This window comes from Lontra canadensis, unplaced genomic scaffold (genome assembly GCF_010015895.1).
Source record: "Lontra canadensis isolate GAN:19392208 unplaced genomic scaffold, GSC_riverotter_1.0 scaffold45, whole genome shotgun sequence".
In the NCBI taxonomy this organism is placed as follows: Eukaryota; Metazoa; Chordata; class Mammalia; order Carnivora; family Mustelidae; genus Lontra; species Lontra canadensis.
In genome coordinates, this window is record NW_022631039.1 from 6,232,470 (window position 1) to 6,250,960 (window position 18,491).

The window sequence follows — 18,491 nt, forward strand, 5'->3', positions numbered from 1 at the left end:
GTATCTTTTCAATCCACGCTCTTCTTCCTCATCTATCTACGCATCTCTGGGCTCTGTTCTCAGAAGCTTGCCCTTCTCTGTTCTTAATCCCAGAGAGACCCTAGCTATTCCCACAAGTTTAAGTATGTGATGTACTTAAACAGGTAGCATATACCGGCCCAGCCTAGAGCCTCCCCCGAGCGCCAGAGCACAGGGCTCCTGTGCCCAGTTGCCCTTTTCATTGGTTCTTAAAGTGTAGTTCCCAGACAGTACCAGGGTTGTCAGGAAACTTGTTACAAATGCAAATTCTTTTTTTTTTTTTTTAAAGATTTTATTTATTTGACAGAGAGAGAGATCACAAGCAGGCAGAGAGGCAGGCAGAGAGAGAGAGAGGGGAGGAAGCAGGCTCCCTGCGGCGCAGAGAGCCCGATGGGGGCTCGATCCCAGGATCCTGGGATCATGACCTGAGCCGAAGGCAGAGGCTTTAACCCACTGAGCCACCCAGGCGCCCCGACAAATGCAAATTCTTGAGCCCACCCTGTGCTCCTGAATCAGGAACTGGCGAGAAGTCAGAAGCTTGTGTTTTCACAAGCACTCCAGGTGATTCTGCTTGCCGAGGTCTTCAGACCAGGGCTCGTCAGTTGCTCCACCTGGATGTCCTCAGGTGTCTTACTCTAGATCTTCCCACCTACTGTTTCACCTTGATCAAAGTTTTATGTATTAGTCTTCACTGTCTACCCACCCAGGTGCTAAAGCTACTGTGTATCCACGCAGTGGCCAGAGTGGTGGTTTAAAAATACAAGTCAGGTGATATTCCCTTGCTTTAAAGTCCTCCAGTGGCTCCCACTGCCCTTGACATTTATGATTACTATTATTATTATTTTCATTTAAGTAGGCTTCACTCTGGGCCTCAACACAGGGCTCAAATTCATGACCCTGAGATCAAGGCCTGAGCTGAGATGGAGAGTCAGTTAACTGACTGAGCCACCCAGGTGCCCCGCCCTTGAAATTAAATCTAAACCTTCGCCCTCTTCTGTGGGGCCCTCTCTGGCCACCCTGCTGACCTCTCCTCGCGTTCCCTCTCGCTACGGTCCAGCTACTCAGGTCTCCTCTCTAGTGTAGCTTATACATACTGAACTCTTTCTAGCCTCGGAGGCTTTGCATTTGCTGCCCATTGCCTGGTCTGTCCTCCTGTGGTCTTCTCAGTAGCTGGCATCTTTGAATCCTTCAGGCCTCAGGTCAACCATCCATCCTCAAAGACACTGCCCTGCCCCTTTCTAAGCGTCTCTCAACCCGTTACCTCCTGCCCTTTTTGTTCACTGCACCGTTTACTTCCTGCCTAGCATCTGATACTATGATGTTGTCTTATTTGTGATCCTGTTTCACTCTTACTACCGTAATATTACAGATTCTGAAAGGACAGAAACCTCATTGGTCTTGTTCTCTGATGTCTCCCTAGTGCTCAGCTTGGTGCTTGGTACACAATAGGTGCTCAATAAATATCTGTTAAATTAATAAATCAGCTTTCTAGATGCTTGTGCCGGACCTTGGACTTGCTTGTCATGGACTAGAGACTGCCCCCGCGGGCAGACAGGAATGCTTAGGCCTATGGGGGTTGTTCCTGCAGGTCTAGAGCTCTTCTTCCTTCCTTCCATTTTATTCATCTAAACTGTTCTTTTTTTTTAAGATTTCATATTTTATTTATTTAAGAGAGAAAAAGAGAGCTTGCATGCACATGATATGGGCAGAGGGGCACATGTAGAGGAAGAAGTAGGCCCCACCCCTGGGCTTGACATGGGGCTCAATCCTAAGTCCCTGCGATCATGACCTGAGCTGAAGACGCTTAAAGACAACTGAGCCACCCATGTGCTCCTCTTTCTTTTCTTTTTTTTTTTTTAAAGATTTTATTCATTCATCTGACAGAGATCACAAGTAGGCAGAGAGGCAGGTAGATGGGGGAAGCAGGCTCCCTGCCGAGCAGAGAGCCAGATGCAGGGCTCAGTCCCAGGACCCCGAGACGACGACCCGAGCCGAAGGCAGAGGCTCAACCTACTGAGCCACCCAGGCGCCCCACTTTCTTTTTAAAGATTGATTTATTGAGATGTTTGGGTGGCTTAGTCAGTTAAGTGTCTTCCTTCATCAGGTCATGATCCCAGGGTCCAGAGACTGTGTCCTGCACTGGGCTTCTTGCTCAGCGGGGAGCCTGCTTCTCCCTCTGCCTGCCATTACCCTTGCTTGTGCTCGCTCTCTCTCTCTCTGACAAATAAAATCTTTACAAAAAATAAAAACAAGATTTATTTTTAAAGAGCGTGCATACGAGTGTGGGGAGGAGCAGAGGGGGAGACTCCCCAGGCAGACTCCCTGCTGAATGTGAGCCTGACGCAGGGCTTGATCCCAGGACCCATGAGATCATGATCTGACTCAAAACTAAGAGTCAGAGGCTTAACCGAATGAGCCATGTAGGCACCCTTAGGGCTTTTGTTTCTTTTTCTTTTTTTTTTTTTTCCTTAAGATTTTATTTATTTGTTTGTTTATTTGTCAGAGAGAGAGAATATACAGGCGGGAAGAACAGCAGGCACCGGGAGAAGCTGGTTCCCTGCTCATAAAGGAGTCCTATGTGGGACTCGATCCCAGGACGCTGGGATCATGACCTTAGCCGAAGGCCGGGGCTTTAATTGAGTGAACCACCCAGGCGTCCCAGAGTTCTTGTTTCTTAATGCTCCGAGAGACCCACTCCCACCCTTTTTCCCAATCAATGATTTTTACCACAGTCCCATGCTTTGCATAGTATGTTAAGGCTATAATATTTACTGACTATTTAGAGAAATGTCATCAAATTTCTAAATCTTTGAAAGACTTTATACAAAAAGTTGGTAATTCAGTAATATTGAACAAAGGAAGTGAGTAAAGGAAGCACATACTGGGTAATTCTGTTTATTTGAAATTCAAAACCAGGCTACGCCAATCTGTGATGATAAGAATCAGTTTAGTAGCTATCCTGGGTTCTGACTGGGGAGCACATAGAGTGCCTTGTGGGTGCTGGAAGCATTTGTATGTTGATGTTGAGGGTGAGTACACATTGTAATGTGTACATCAAGCATGTGGTTAAGATTTGCGCCCTTTATAGAGCTTCCGTCTCAAAAAGTGTATAAAAATACCCTCAAAAACGGATTCAGAAAGAATTGTGTCAAAGCATGAGTCCATTCCTGTTTGGGGTCTGTAAGGTGTGGCTGGGGGCCCACTCAGTCTCCCCCCTTCCTCAAACCGTGGCCAAGGTGAGCACCTGCATGTTGGAATTATCAGCGTTGCTGGCCGAAAGGACGCTGCTTCCCAAGTCCCGTGATGTGGCCCGGCGTCCACCTGATTCTGAGTGACCTTGAGGACGCAGGGGTGTTGCTGGGAAAGGTGGGGAGGAAAGGAGCAGAGACTCAGGGTGGAGCAGGTGTTCAGCTCCAGTTCCTACAACTCTTAGTGCTTCTGCCCCATCCGGACAAGAAGAAACAAACCGAGCAGATCTGGGGGACATCTCCACAGATTCTGAGAAAGCAGGTAGTTCATTGTGGGGGCTCTCCCTAGGTCTGCTGCCGGCTTCTGTCTTGACGCTCCTCTCAGTGCCAGTCCGCTTTCACAGGGTCTCAGGTTCTCCAGAACAGTGTGGCTAAGACCGCAGTCTCTGCTTTAGAATGACCTGGAGGGGGGTGTTTGTTATAAATGCAGATTTCTGGGGCTCACTGGAAATATGTGAAGGGGCGACTCAGGGGTCTCTTTTAACTGCACCTCCAACAGCTGCTCTCCAGTTTGAGAACTGATCTAGAATGTGGGAAGGACCTTGGCTTGCTTTTGCTGTCCATTTCTGGGTCTGTGTAGCTGGAGGGCATGTTGTTGGTACACTCCAAATGACCTTGAAGACCGCCCTTTTTGTGTTTACCTCCAAATCTGGGTGGAAAATGTAGAATCCTATATTTCCAAGTGAGTTTCCCCTAATTAAGCCCTTTGCTTTAGAGACAGAAAACAGACCCAGTCATAGGGGTTTGGAATCCAGGACTGGAGTGCCTGTGGCAGTCTAATTTCCAGGGGAACTTGCCTGGAGATGGGGCTCAGGGGGTAGAGGGAGCAGGCTTGAGAAAGTTGCCCTCTCTTCTAGCCGGGTACGGTGGATGGCGGGGCAGGTGAGTGTGCCTGCGCTGGAGGACCGCCTTCAGTGCCCCATCTGCCTGGAGGTCTTCAAGGAGCCCATGATGCTGCCGTGTGGCCACTCCTACTGCAAGGGCTGCCTGGTGTCCCTGTCCCGCCACCTGGACTCAGAGCTCCGCTGCCCAGTGTGCCGACAGGAGGTGGATAGCAGCAGCCCCCCGCCCAACGTGTCCCTGGCACGGGTGATTGAAGCCTTACAGTTCCCTGGGGACCCAGAGCCCAAGGTCTGTGAGCACCACCGGAACCCGCTCAGCCTCTTCTGTGAGAGGGACCAGGAGCTCATCTGTGGCCTCTGTGGCCTGCTGGGCTCCCACCAGCATCACCGTGTCACACCCGTCTCCACAGTCTACAGCCGCATGAAGGTGGGTAGTGAGACTGCTGTGAGCGAGGGAGGGCGGCAGGTGCTGGTGGTACAGGGACACACTGAGTCCAGCTCCTGCCCTCTCTGGAACCATTGCCTGGCACAGAAAGTTCCCGGGCCAAGATGCCAGTTCCCTCCAGCCCTCTGCTGCAGCAGAATTCATAGAACATCCATCCATCCATCATGTTCTGAGCAGCTGCTCCAGTCTCCAGGTGCTGGGGACTCCTGGCCTGCATGATAGTCCCCTGTCAAGTGCTAGCCCCTTCCCTTGCTCGGTTTTTCCTGGTAGCTCTCATTCATATTTTGAGTGCTCCCCAGAAGACACATGAGGGCAAGTGCTTTGTTTTGTTTCCTTGGGTTTTTTCTTTCTCTTTCTTCCTTTTTTTTTTTTTTAAGATTTTAAAAAATTTATTAGACAGAGATCACAAGTAGGCAGAGAGGCAGGCAGAGAGAGAGGAGGAAGCAGGCTCCCCACTGAGTGGAGAGCCTGATGCGGGCCTTGATCCCAGGACCCTGGGACCATGGCCCGAGCTGAAGGCAGAGGCTTTAACCCACTGAGCCACTCAGGTGCCCCTTTTTTCTTTTTTTAAAAAAGATTTTATTTATTTATTTGACAGAGACACAGTGAGAGGGGGAACACAAGTAGGAGGAGTGGGAGAGGGAGAAGCAGGCTTCCTGCTGAGCAGGAAGGATCTCAATGTGGGGCTTGAACCCAGGACCCTGGGATCATGATCTGAGCAGAAGGCAGCTGCCTAACTGAGCCACTCAGGCGCCCCTCCTCAGGTATTTTCATGCCTACTGCCATGCCTAGCATGTAGTAAAAGCTTAAAGCATATTTGAAGATGAGTGGATTCCTGTCCTTGTGGACTTTCGCCTCAGATCCAGCAGGTCCTCATTTAAGATGAATGATGATGATGATGCCGTCTTAGGTAAATACGTTGATTTAAGATTTATGAAGGGGGTGGAGGTATCATTGTACGTTACAAATGAGGAAACCGGCTCAGAGAAGGTAAGGTCATACAGCTTGTCAGTGGCAGAGTGTGGATTCAAACTGTGGCTAGTTTTCTTTCCACTGCCAGCAGATCAAAGGAGGGCAGGAAGGATTCTTGGAAGTGAGTTGCTAGAGGGCATCTGGCACAGTGGGAGGGAGGGAGAGTCAAGGTCAGGAATGACAAAATACAGGTGATGGGGCAGAAAAAAGAAAGAGCCTGGCGATCTGAAGGCAGAGTGCCAGGGGTTCCTGGCTGAGTGCCCTGGGAGAGCCTCTGTATGCTTCTCCAGTCCTGGAAGACAAGTATGAAACACGCACAGCCAGCGTGGCCGTCCAGCAGCCTCTCTTGCCCATAGAGGTTTACGTGGCATCTAATGTGTGCTCAGTGTTGTGCTAGAGCCCGTGGTACAATAATGGGCAAGAGGTTTGGCCCACCCTGGGGGAGCTCACAGCCTGGGAGTCTGGCAGAGAATAGCATGTGTCAGGTGCTACTGTCAGGGTTAAGGACAGGCGATGGGGAGACCGTCTCGAATGTAGCTCCTGCATGGTCTCAGGTGGTCAGGGAAGGTTTCCTGGAGGAAGCAGACCGCTAAACCAAGACCTGAAGCAAAGGAAAAAAAGGGGAGGAAAGCATTTCCTGTGTAAGGACAGCCCTGCAAGAGATCAAGAGGGAGGGGTGTTTAAGAAATGGTAAGTTGTTCCTTTGAGCTCAGGGGAGAGTTGGGTACGTGGAAGCCAGGTCATGGTAAGGCTTGTGTGACATGTGAAGGGATTTGCAGTTTATTCAGAGGACCATCCTGGCTGGGGGTGACACTGGAGGGTTTTAAGCAGAGTTGGGATGTGGTCGGAGCACTCTGCCAGAGAGTGGACTGGAGAGTGAGGCTGGGGATGGGTAGGAGACTAGGAGTAATGAGATATGGGCGGTGATAGAAGCCGCAGGAGGGGAGACGACCCACCAGAAGAGCCTGCAGGTGATAGGGAAGACACAGAAGATGGGTTTAAGATTCAGGTAAGTAGGGGCGCCTGGGTGGCTCAGTGGGTTAAAGCCTCTGCCTTCAGCTCAGGTCATGATCCCAGGGTCCTGGGATCGAGCCCCACATCGGGCTCTCTGCTCCACAGGGAGCTTCCTCCTCTCTCTCTGCCTGCCTCTCTGCCTACTTGTGATCTCTGTCTATCAAATAAATAAATAAATAAAATCTTTATTAAAAAAAAAAAAGATTCAGGTAAGTAGAGCACCCCAAAAGGGACAGAAAGAATCAACAGAGAGAGTAGGAACGTGGCTAAATCTAGGTTCCTGGAAATCAGAACAGAGCATTTTAATGAGAACAGGATCACTTGTGTGAAATGCCTGCTGAGGACTGGAAAGAGCCTGTTAGATTTAGCAGGAAGGATTGCTTATCTTGGCAAGAGTAGTTTTAGTGGAGTGTGAGAGGCGGAAGCCAAATTGCAGGGCAGTGACACGGAGCCCGTGTCTTACTAGCCCAGGGAGGAGAGAAACACACAGTAGCTTCATCATTTCTGGCTTGGAGCCTGGGACTGCTTGGGTCCTGGTTTTAGATGTGGGTGTTTGTGATCCTGAGACTTCTGTGATGCAACAAAATCGTGTTCCTGTATTGGATCCCTTTCCTACGTTCCTGTTTTCCTCCTGTTGATTGAGATCTTGAGGTGGTTTATTTGTATGATTCTGTTTCTTCTCCTGGTGACCCAGTTTGATGGGCAAAGACAAAAAGAACTAATCTCATCTCTCTGTGCCTCAGGAGAATTACCACTGGAATTCTATCCCTGGGTTGCTGTGAGATCTGATGCCTCATTATCCAGAGCAAGACCCTGGGTCCATTTACCCTACACTGGCATTCTTCTTTTTTCTTTTTTAAAGATTTTATTTATTTATTTGACAGAGAGCAGGAGCCCACAAGCAGGGGGAGCGGCAGAGGGAGAGGGGAAAGCAGGCTCCCCACTGAGCAGGGAGCCCGATGCGGGGCTCGATCCCAGGACCCTGAGATCATGACCTGAGCTGAAGGCAGAGGCTCAACCCACTGAGCCTCTCAGGTGTCCCCTGGGTTTATTCTTTATTCAGCTCCTTTCCTGAAAGGATTTTGTAGCTGGTTTGTCCGTCTATCCCTCCCTTCCCCTTCCTCTCTCTCTCCCTCCCTCTCTCTCTCTATTTTTAAATAATGTCTGCACCCATTGTGGGGCTTGGACTCACAACCAAGAGATCGAGTCACATGTTCTTCCAACTCAGCCAGCCAGGCACCCTTCTTGCTGCTGATTTCTGCTTGGAACTATCTAAGCCAGAGACCGCGTATGTTCCATGGGCACAGACCAGCAGGGTTCCCTTTAAGTAGTGCAGCTGAATGGGGGTCTGGGTGGTCCTGGTCGAACCCTTAAGACTGTTAGATTTGAGGCCAGGGAAGCCCAGAAGAAGTGAGTTTCCTTTAGCCCGGGGAGGCCCCAAATCCAGGCAGGGCCCAAGTCTGCTAGGGAAGGATTCAGGTCTTTATAGGGCGTGGAGAATCCCCAGGTACAAGCTGGGCAACTGTATGCATGACTGGCCTTCCTTGGGGCCAACTTTTGGTGTTGTCTTGATCAAATGCCCATTGACTGTAGACCTCCAGGTGACCAGGAGTTGGGTTGGTGGGTACCCAATGGCCAGCATTCCCTTTAGGGAGCGTCAGCTTCAGACGGGTCATCGCCCCTCTTGGATGCTGTGTGGTGCCTTCCAGGTGGATGGTGTTTAGCGTCCGTCGCTGTGTCCTGAGGAGGGATGATCTGGAGATCCTTTTCTGTCTGGGTAATCCCTGCCCTCAGTGTAGAATATTCTTGAATAATCCTAACTTGTTTTGGAGTCAAGAGTGCTTGGGTAGCTCTTTCCCTGGTTCCACTGGGAGTGCCTACGGCCATCGGCATGCTCCCTGGAAGGGTGAAGCCGGGGCTGGCCCCAAAGAGCTGAGAAGCTGAAGGGGGGCCGCTCACCAGGCCACGGTGCGTCGCCTGCAGGAGGAGCTGGCGGCTCTCATCTCCAACCTGAAGCAGGAGCAGAAGAAGGTGGATGAGCATATTGCCAAGCTGGGCAACAACCGGACCCGCATTGTCGTGAGTGCCCTTTCCCCGCACCCTTCCCGGGGGCTGGCTGCCTTCCCTCTCCTGCGGAGCTCAGTTTTCATCGTTCTTCACAGAAATCCATGCTTTAGTGCAAAGCCGGGATTCAAAGCCTTCCAGGGCAGAGTGGGGAAAAGGGCAAGTCCCCTCAGGGGAATGAGCTCAGTTGTTAGGACTCCATCCAAGTTGGCCGTGTCCCTCGTGTCCTTGGGAATGAGATAACACAGAACCTAAGTCCCAGAGGTAAACAGCTTGAAGTGTGGGCATGACCCTCATGCCCTCAGTGTCTGTTTGACCTTGATGGTGTGCGTGGTGCCCGCCCAGTACCTTGGAGCAGAGGTGTGGAAAGGCTTGGTGGCTTTCTGCTTTTCCTGAGTGACAGGCACACTGGGGCTGGGAAGTGTTCTGAAAAAGATTCACGGCAGCTACGCTCTCAGTTTTGAAAGAGAAAAGGCACTTTATTGAGAGTATAAAAATCTAGTAGAAACAGAAAGAAGAAAAGGGAAATTGCACATTGATGAGGGCATAGTAATCAGTAAAGGAGAATCAGACAGAGTTACACTGGGTGCTTAAAACATCCAGCCTCATTTGCTGGGGAGGCCCCGTGGAGACAGCCAGGCTGGAGTCCCAATAGAGCGGCCTAGGCCGAGCATCCTACCCGCGGGCGGGTGAGATTTCCATCTGACCATACCCGTAAGGGCTGTATTTATAGGGCAACTGAAGTTAAACGTTTTTTCACCAATGTGCGCTTTGGAGCAAGCTGCATTCCTGTGTGCTTACGTCTCTGCATGCTCCGTGCGCTTGCCGCTTCTCCCGGATTCCGTTCCAGGGGCCCAGCCCAGCCTGGTGCTGGAGGGGATGTAAGGCAGGATTTACAGCTCTTGTGTCCAGACCAGAAGGGCCACTTCTGACCCGACAGCCAGCTAATGTCCACTAATCAGGCTCCCAAGGTCACTTGTGCAGGAGTCTCACAAACAACATTCTTCTTCCCGCCTGGGCGTAAGCGCAGGTTGGCGGGTGGTGGCCAGCTTTGCAGGACAAATCCCAGAAAGTTCCATCCACACAGTCCAGGGGCGTGTGGAGCCCCAGCTCTTCTGGCAGTTGTGAAACAGGAGCAGAAGGCCAGTGTCCCCTGAGTCTTCTCGGTTAACCGCCCCACCTCAGAGGTGCCCAGTGGAGGCTGAACTCAGGGTCTCACACAGAATCCGACTGTCTAAAGTCTGCTGTCCCAGAACCTCGCGGACTTTTTTCAGTTGTGGATCCTGTACTGAAGCTAAACTGCTTTGCACGTGCAGTAGTTAAGGCCGATGTGAGCAGAGCCAGTGTGTTTGAAAGGGGAGCCGGGGCCAGCCTCACCCCTGCCTCTGTTGCCCTCCCCCGGCCACACATGGGGGGCCCAGGCACAGTGCGAACACGGGGCAGGAGTGAGCCCTGCAGCTCCACTCTGAGAAGGAGCTCCAGTTGGAGGCCCAGGAAGGCCTCAGCTGCCCTGGCCTAGGGACACCGATGCCAGCCATAGCCGGGCGGTTCTGGCGGAGGCTCCAGCTTTGACCAGCTCCTCCTCATCCCAGAATGAATCGGATATCTTCAGCTGGGTGATTCGGCGCGAGTTCCAGGAGCTGCACCACCTGGTGGATGAGGAGAAGGCCCGATGCCTGGAGGGGTTGGAAGGTCATACCCGCGGCCTCGTGGCCTCCCTGGACATGCAGCTAGAGCAGGCCCGGGGCACTCAGGAGCGGCTGGTCCAGGCCGAGCGCGTCCTGGAGCAGTTCAGTAATGAGAGTCACCACGAGTTCATCCGGGTGAGTGGACAAGGGAATGTCCCCCACGCCGAGGCCCGCAGGTCCCAAGGGCTTCCCCAATGCCGTAACCCTTCTGTCTTGTCTTCCAGAAGTATCACTCCGTGGCCTCCAGGTAATAACCTCGGAGGGAGCTCTCAGCTTGGATCTGGTGGCTCCTCTCTGCGTACCGGGGCCTTGGCGGCAACTGCCCACCTAGGGCTCTGTCCTGAGCCCAGGGAACCCTGCCTTCAAGGCTCTCAAAGACCAATGGGCAGCAGATGGCGAACTGTGGTTGCATCGCTGTGGGTACCTAAAGCCATAGAAGCCCACACAAGCTACAGAAATAACAGGACAAGGTGACTGGGGTTGCGGGTGGGGGGAATTGGCAGAGCTGACGCCCAGGGGGACAGGCTTGGGGCAGGGGACAGGTGCTGGCCAGGCAAGCAGGGGGGGGGAAGGGTCACGTGAAAAGGTGAAGCAGGGTGTGGGGCTGGGATAAAACGTGTGCCGCGGGGCAGAACGGGCAACGAATGGGAGAGGCGAGAGCCGGGAGGAGGGCCACCAATCCCGAACCATGGCTCCTGGGAAGGGATTGAACCCATGTTCCGGTCCCGAGAAATGAACAACCATTCAGTTCTTGGCCTTCCTCGGGCCCTGATTGTGAGAGTCTCCGTGGTTTTTCAAATGCCCTTCAGTCTTAAGGTGGGTCAGGAACGTTGGTGTAAATGAACGGACGGTGAAGCTGGTTGGGAGCAGGTGTGCGCTCCAGCTGTGGCTAGGGACCAGGGTTGCGCGGTGTAGGGAAGGTAGGGCAGCGGTCCTCAAATGTTAGTGTGCGTCAGGACCACCTGGAGGGCTCCAGGCGTCACTTTCTGATTCAGCAGCTCTGGGGTGGGACCTGAGAAGTTTGCATTTCTAGCAAGCCCCCAGGGGATGCTCCTGGTCTTGGGCCCACGGGCCCTGATGTAGTGTTTCTCCCTCCGGTAAGGGGGCAGGCGCTCAGGGCGGGGTGGAGGGGAGGAAATGACCGGCATCTCGAGTGCACAGTCTGCTAAGCTGCGACTGGCTTGTTGGACTTGGGTAAGGCGAAGGGGAGGGGCTGGCGTGCAGCTCCGCCATCGTGAACTGTCCCCCTCAGAGCAGAGCTCCAGCAGGCCCGGCCTCTGGAGGGCGCCTTCAGCCCCATCTCCTTCAAGCCAGGCCTCCACCAGGCTGACATCAAGCTGACCGTGTGGAAGAGGCTCTTCCGGAAGGTTCTGCCAGGTGAGGCTCCGTCCCTTCTCTCTGCTGAGGACTGCCCTGCAGGGGGCGCGCGGAAGACTGGAAGGGTCTTTGCACGGGTTAGTGGTGAGAGCTTGGCTTTGGGGTTCCACCAGAAATGCCGGGATCAAGCTCAGCTCCAACTCTTACTGGCTAAAGACAAGTTGTGTAATTAAAAAAAAAAAATTAAAGATTTTATTAAAGGGCAAGCTCTCAAGTTGGGGGAGGGGTAGAGGGAGAGCGAGAATCCCGAGCAGACGCCCTGCTGAGCGTGGAGCCTGACATGGGGCTTGATCTCACACCCTGAGACCATGACCTGAGCCGAAATCAGGAGTGGGACACTTAATGGACTGAGCCACTCAGGCGCCCCTGGTGCACGCCCTTTTCCTCACAGCAGTCCATTTCTCCCACCCTTCAGGAATTGTTCATGCGCTCAGCAGACATCCTTAGGGTTGCGTCTTCTGTGCCTGGCCCCTTCCTAGAAGTGCGCTCAGACACCGGCGGGGGGGGGGCATTGCAGTTCCTCCCCTGAGGAGCTCGGGGCCTCCGGTCAGACTTCTTTGTGGTGGCATATGCCGCCTTCTGTGTAGCTTGAGAATGCTTCTTTGATCTTTCTCAGCCCCGGAGTCCCTCAGGCTAGACCCTGCCACCGCCCACCCCCTCCTGGAACTATCCAAGGGCAACACGGTGGTGCAGTGCGGCCTCCTGGCCCAGCGGCGGGCCAGCCAGCCGGAGCGCTTTGACTACAGTACGTGCGTCCTGGCCAGCCGGGGCTTCTCCTGGGGCCGCCACTACTGGGAGGTCGTGGTGGGCAACAAGAGCGACTGGCGCCTGGGGGTCATCAAGGGCACGGCCAGTCGCAAGGGCAAGCTGAGCAAGTCCCCGGAGAACGGCGTGTGGCTCATCGGCCTGAAGGAGGGCCGCGTGTATGAGGCCTTCGGCTGCCCCCGGGTGCCCCTGCCTGTGGCCGGCCACCCGCACCGCATCGGCGTCTACTTGCACTACGAACGAGGGGAGCTCACCTTCTTCGATGCTGACCGCCCCGACGACCTGCGGCTGCTCTACACGTTCCAGGCTGACTTCCAGGGCAAGCTCTACCCCATCCTGGACACGTGCTGGCACGAAAGGGGCAGCAACACCCTCCCGATGGTGCTGTCCCCGCCCAGCGGGCCTGCCCACCTCAGCCCCCCGCAGCCCACCAAGCTGTAGGGCTGCTGGTGGGTCTGCTGGGTTCAGCCAGCCGGGACGACATTCTTCACTGTTTGGAAAAGTCTTCCTGCCTGTTGTTCCTGGAAACATCTCATGATAAGAAGAAAAGGACCCCAATTCCTTTCTTGTCAGCCAGGGGCATATTTATTAACCTTTTTGCCGGATTATTCACCTGCTTACTAACCAACAGAACCAGGCCGTGGCGTCTGTGGGTTAAGATCGGCTTCCCTCGGTCCCTCCTAACCACGCCTTCTGCTCAGTGCTCTTTCAACAGAAGGTGGAAACATTCCCACATCTCATTTCTCTTTGTCATCGTGAACTTAAGGATATTGTGACCCTCTTTTTCTCTTGAAATGGTTTGCAAATATTAAGTGCTCTGCGCACATACTAGTTTATGCTCAGGTCTTGAAAATCAGCTCCAGCCTCTGGTTAGCCGGAAGTCCCCTCTACCCTGGGCCAGCTGGTCTGTGGTTGGTCACGTCAGTCACCCCGTTACTGCTGTCTTCAAATATCTCTGCTGATCTCCCTCTCCCCTCTCCATTAGTTGAGAGGGAAATAACACTTCAGGGCAGAAGCAAGTAGGGTCCTGGGGGGTGTGGCCTATCCCGAAAGCTGCTGGGCACATGGGAGCCGGCCCAGAGCCCCCATCTGTTCACGGCCGCAGCTGATGGTGCCCACTCCAGACCCAAGCTGGGACAGCGGAGTTCTCACCCAAGAATCTGGAAGTTGGAAGAGTCCTCCAGCTCCGCTGGGCTGAGTCATCTGAGACCTGGTGCTTTAGAGCTCTGTGGAGCTGCTGGGCGACTTCCCTGGGGAACCGCTCTGTCCTTGGGCCCTGGCACTTACCCCCGTGGGCCACACAGGCGGAGGCCGGACCTGCAGCCTGAGTGATCCTCTGGGAACCTCGGAGGATGGGAGGTTTGGGAGGCACTGACTTCATCCCATGGGGGACCGTCAGCAGAGGTCGCCTTCCAGGCTCTGAGAAGTGTGAAACTTCCTGTGCCGCCTCCCTCCGGTAGAGCTGTAGACCCATCGTAAAACCGCTTAACTGCTTCTGGAACAGGCTTCTCAGCCACGGGAAGTCCCCACGCCCTGCCGTAGTCCTCCTGTTGTGGGCACCAGGGACTACGTGGAGTGGCACATTTGGCTAATCTGCCTATGGCAGTAAGAAGCTGTCTGAATTAAAAGGTGCTTGTATCTTTACTGGCTGAATCTGTTGGGCCTTGGCCTTGGTAGTTGCTGCTCGACACCTTGGGTGGTGGTGGCTGACGCCTTGCGGACCTGGTTTTTGGCTGTGCAGCTCTTCAATTCCATGACCTGGCTGAAGGTCACGGCCCTGTATGTCCACTCTCCCTCCCCGCTCCCTTCTCCACCCAGTTTTCCATCCTGGGAGACTGGCCCCAATGGAATGCAAAACCCTCTGGCTTCCTGTTGGGTTCAGGGGAGGGGAGGGACTGGCAGGAGATCCAAGGGCAGGAAAGGGAGTTCAAGGTGCTTGTTTTTCGGGTTTCCTGGCTGCTGGGCTGTGGGCTGGCAGCTTTCCTCACCTAAGGGTCCTTGGCAGGTGGCTCCTTCCTCTGTTGCTCTTCCTGTTCCTGCAGGCCTGGCAGTGAGCGGTGCTGTCTGTCCCCGGCACCTCTAGTTTCCTTCAACTCCGACCATCCTTCTGTAAAGACCCCCTAAGTTCACCTCAACCATGTTGTGCGCTCGCCTCTGCCCCCGGATGCCGACAGACACCGTGGTGTACCTGTGCGCTCGCTCAGTACCTCCCGCCGTGTTTCGCTGCCCGGGGGTCCGTGTTTGTGCTTGGAACCAGGAGATCCATCCAATACGGAGAAGGCAGACGAGAGAGCAGTCCCTTCGTTATGAGGACTGGCATGTCAGCTGAAAGAAGGGGAAATCGAGCAGAGGAGGAGAGCTGTGGGGCGTCCAGTCCAGGGAGGGATGCTGCAGCCGGGGCGGGCCGGGGAGGGCCGTGGGTGCGGCTCTAGAGCACGTGACCTGTTCTGTAGTAATGACAGCGTGGGAGCGCGAGGGCCGCTCGCGGAGAAAACTAGCGCGGGAAGGAGGTCGGAGACGGACAGCAGAGCCGAAGCAGCTTAGAGCAGGTTTGCCAAGGGAACGTAGACGCGACGGGAGAACCGGAAGGGTGTGCCAGTGGCGGAGGGGACGGAAGCCGGAGCTCCGCAGCAGAGGAGCTGTGCCCCGCGGTGCCGCGAGGCCCCAGCGTCAGCAGGCGAGACCTGCGGAGTATTTGGAGATTCTCGGTGGCTTTGGAGGAAGCCGAGTCTGTGGACTAGTGCGGGAGACAGACTGCAGGGAGATATGTAGCCCGTGAGGACGAAGGGAAGGCGGTCACTGCTGCTTTTTGTTTTAAGCCACTGGATGGGGAAGGGGAGAAAACGGAGTCAGTAGTTTGAGAGAAGGTGGGATTAAGAGAAGGCATTTTTAGGGTAGAGGAGGCTAAAACGGTTGTCCTACAGAAATACACACCAGCCACGTATGTAGGTTGAAGTTTTCCTAGTGGTCACGTCTTAGACGTTAAAAGGCACAGGTCACCTAGCGTCCACATCTTGGCTTCTAATAGCCATTCACCAATGGAGAGGGACCAGGGCTCCTTGGAGAAATGGCTGGTTCTAGGATTGGGGCAGGAAGCATGCTAAGCTGTGAGCTGCTGGCAGTGCCGGGAAGCGCTCACAAACAAGGGTGTGAAAAACCCTACAGTAAGAGAGGCCTTTCAAAGGGACATGGGAGCCAACTGAAAGCACTCCCAGTGGCCAAATGGGAAAAAGTTGAGCGACAGAATAAAATGGTACGTGTTTCCCCACTGTCAGTAGGTAGAGTTTCTGTGCAATTTACTTCATACTTTGAGTTGTCTTTCGCTGAAGTGGAGTAATAAGCAGCGATTACCATTACTTTATATGGAAATATTTAACATTCCCAGACACCCCAAATTAACTGCTTTTAAGCTTCTCTTACCTTCGGCTACGTCTTGCGAGTGGATGCACGTGGTCGATCAAGGTAAAGCACAGTTGAGAGCTATGGAGGCCGATGCTGAGAGGTGGAGGGCAGAGGGCTGGGCAGCCCCTCTATCCCGGCATGGGGTGCGTGCTGCCTCTACGGGGGCTTGTGGCGAGACCGTACTATTTTTACTTTTCCCCTTTTTCAATAAAGTGAAAATTCTCTTAGGCTTTCTTTCAGTTAGCGAAAACAGGTACTACTGTAGGTCTTTTGTAAAATGAAGTGGTGTTAATGCAAACTTTCAAAAAGTGGGGGATGGGGCGCCTGGGTGGCTCAGTCAGTTGAGCATCAAACTCTTGATCTCAGCTCAGGTCTTGATCTCAGGGTGGTGAAATCAGCCCCACATGGGGCTCCATGCTGGGCGTGGAACATACTTTAAAAAGAGCAGGGGAGGGGCGCCTGGGTGGCTCAGTGGGTTAAAGCCTCTGCCTTCGGTTCAGGTCATGATCCCAGGGTCCTGGGATGGAGTCCTGCATCGGGCTCTCTGCTCCGCGGGGAGCCTGCTTCCTCCTCTCTCTCCGCTGCCTCCCTGCCTACCTGTGATCTCTGTCTGTCAAATAAATAGAATCTTAGCAAGCAAGCAAGCAGGGGATTCCTGTACTGAATTACAACTTAAATTATGAAGTAAATATCCATGAGTCCATAATGATAATGGCTAATTAAATAAAGCCGGGAGAAGAGAGAATTCTGCAGAATTCCAAATATTTATGTAGCTACTTTGCCGTCAGAAAGGGAGAGTGTAACTTCCTACTCCTTAAAGGGCGGGCTGTGCATAGTGACTCCTTCCCAGAGGGAACAGAGGGATAAAGACTAGTTTACAGTGGAGAAAGATGAAGAACTACCTTAGCCAGGTGATCAAGGTTAGCATCAGCAGTCAAGGTCATGCTCATACTATATGCCCTTGATGAGATCTGATGAGGATGGTACATTACCTGTAGTCTTCCAAAAACTCATTAAGCCAATCTGGTCACGAGAAAAAAATCAGACAAATCCCAATGAAGAGACATTCTACAAAACACTGACCAGGATTCCTCAAAACCATCAAGGTCATCAAAAACCAGGAAAGTCTGAGAAATCGTCACAGCCAAGGAGATATGACACCTGAATTTAACGTGGCGTCTTAGATGGGACTGAAGAACAGAAAATAGTCATTAGGTAAAAGCCAAGAAAATCTGAATCCTCTATGGACTTTATTAATATTGATGCACTTGTTAACCATTCACCCGAAGGAGTGGGGATTGGGACTGTTTTAGGGTGGATTACGTGGCACAGCTGGTTGTCCGGCTGTCCACACCACTTTGTGCACCGCTCATTCCCTCCTTCCGTCACGCAGCAGATGCTAGGTCTTTACTGCGAGGAGAACACTGGTTTGGGAGGTACAGATAGATGAGGGTCAAAAAGGATTTGCCCTCGTGGAGCCAGCTAGAGAATAAATCATGACTGCGGCTGGAACAGGTGCTATGAAGAAAACAAAATAGATGTTATTCAGTTGGGAGTGGGGTTTCCACTCAAAGATCACTATTAACCCACCTAGAGCTACAGGACTGGGTGAAACGTTTAAACAACTCAACAATTTGGATGTAGACTAGAGTCAACTTCCTTGCAAAATGCTGACGTGCTGTTGGTGATACAGAGAATGCACAGGCAGGTGTATTCTGGTCTACGGAGGCCTGTCCACTTGAATGCTTGAGATACTCATGTATTGGATTGATTCAATCAAATTAATGTGTACCAGTAATCCCACGGGTGCTGGGGACAGAAGCAAATCCTACAAAATCCCTGTACTCCCAGAGATCAGCTGGGGAAACTACTATAAAGGAATTATTACAATGCACAGAAAGCCCACCGTTTGGAAACAAAGTGCTCTTCCTCACATCATGTGCCAAACTGAATTCTAAATGGTTAAAGATTTAAGTGTGGGGAAAAAATGAAGCCATCGTGATTGCTACATTGTAAAGGTGTGAAGAAGCGGTTCCAAGTATGACATCAAAGGCAGAAACCACATTTTTTAAAAATATGAAAACCGGCCCCAAACTACAAACATTAAAAAACAACAGTAGAAGCGTCTGGGTGGCTCAGTGGGTTAAAGCCTCTGCCTTCCGCTCAGGTCACGATCTCAGGGTCCTGGGGTCGAGCCCCGCATCCGGCTCTCTGCTCCGCGGGGAGCCTGCTTCCTCCTCTCTCTCCGCTGCCTCCCTGCCTACTTGTGATCTCTCTCCGCCAAATAAAATCTTAAAAAAAAGCTTAAAAAGTGTTTTAAAGAAACAACAGTAAGCTGTAAAAAATATACGTAAGACGAGATATATATTGTTAATATACAAAGGACACAGAGACGGAGTGACCAAGAGACACCAACATAACACAAAGGATCAATAAACACAATATCAACCTCTGTAACAAAACAGCAGGGAAGCCCCATCGCCTGTCGGACTGACGAAGATCGGAATCAAAAAAGAGAAGCGGTGCGAAGAGGAGGGGGAAATCGCTCTCCCAGCGCTTCACCACACGCGGGGCTCGGAAGTCCTAGAAGAGCACGGGGGTTTCCGGGTCGGAACTCCGCGCCCTTTGACCCGGAAGTGCGGGCGGGCGGGGCGGT

General features: G+C 52.8%; 1 protein-coding gene across 2 annotated transcripts; it reads left to right on the forward strand.

Moving 5' to 3' along the window:
- Positions 1 to 4,114: 4,114 nt before the first annotated feature.
- On the forward strand, positions 4,115 to 13,106 carry TRIM50 (tripartite motif containing 50). Of its 2 annotated transcripts, none has more exons than XM_032872448.1 (6): positions 4,115 to 4,535; positions 8,523 to 8,618; positions 10,196 to 10,426; positions 10,516 to 10,538; positions 11,544 to 11,668; positions 12,285 to 13,106. In XM_032872448.1, exons 1-6 carry the CDS (start codon positions 4,137 to 4,139, stop codon positions 12,872 to 12,874), a joined length of 1,464 nt encoding a protein of 487 aa, XP_032728339.1. In that variant the 5' UTR covers positions 4,115 to 4,136; the 3' UTR covers positions 12,875 to 13,106. The 2 variants fall into 2 exon arrangements, with proteins under 2 accessions (XP_032728339.1, XP_032728340.1); XM_032872449.1 differs by having other exon boundaries at positions 10,519 to 10,538.
- The last annotated feature ends 5,385 nt before the right edge of the window (positions 13,107 to 18,491 follow it).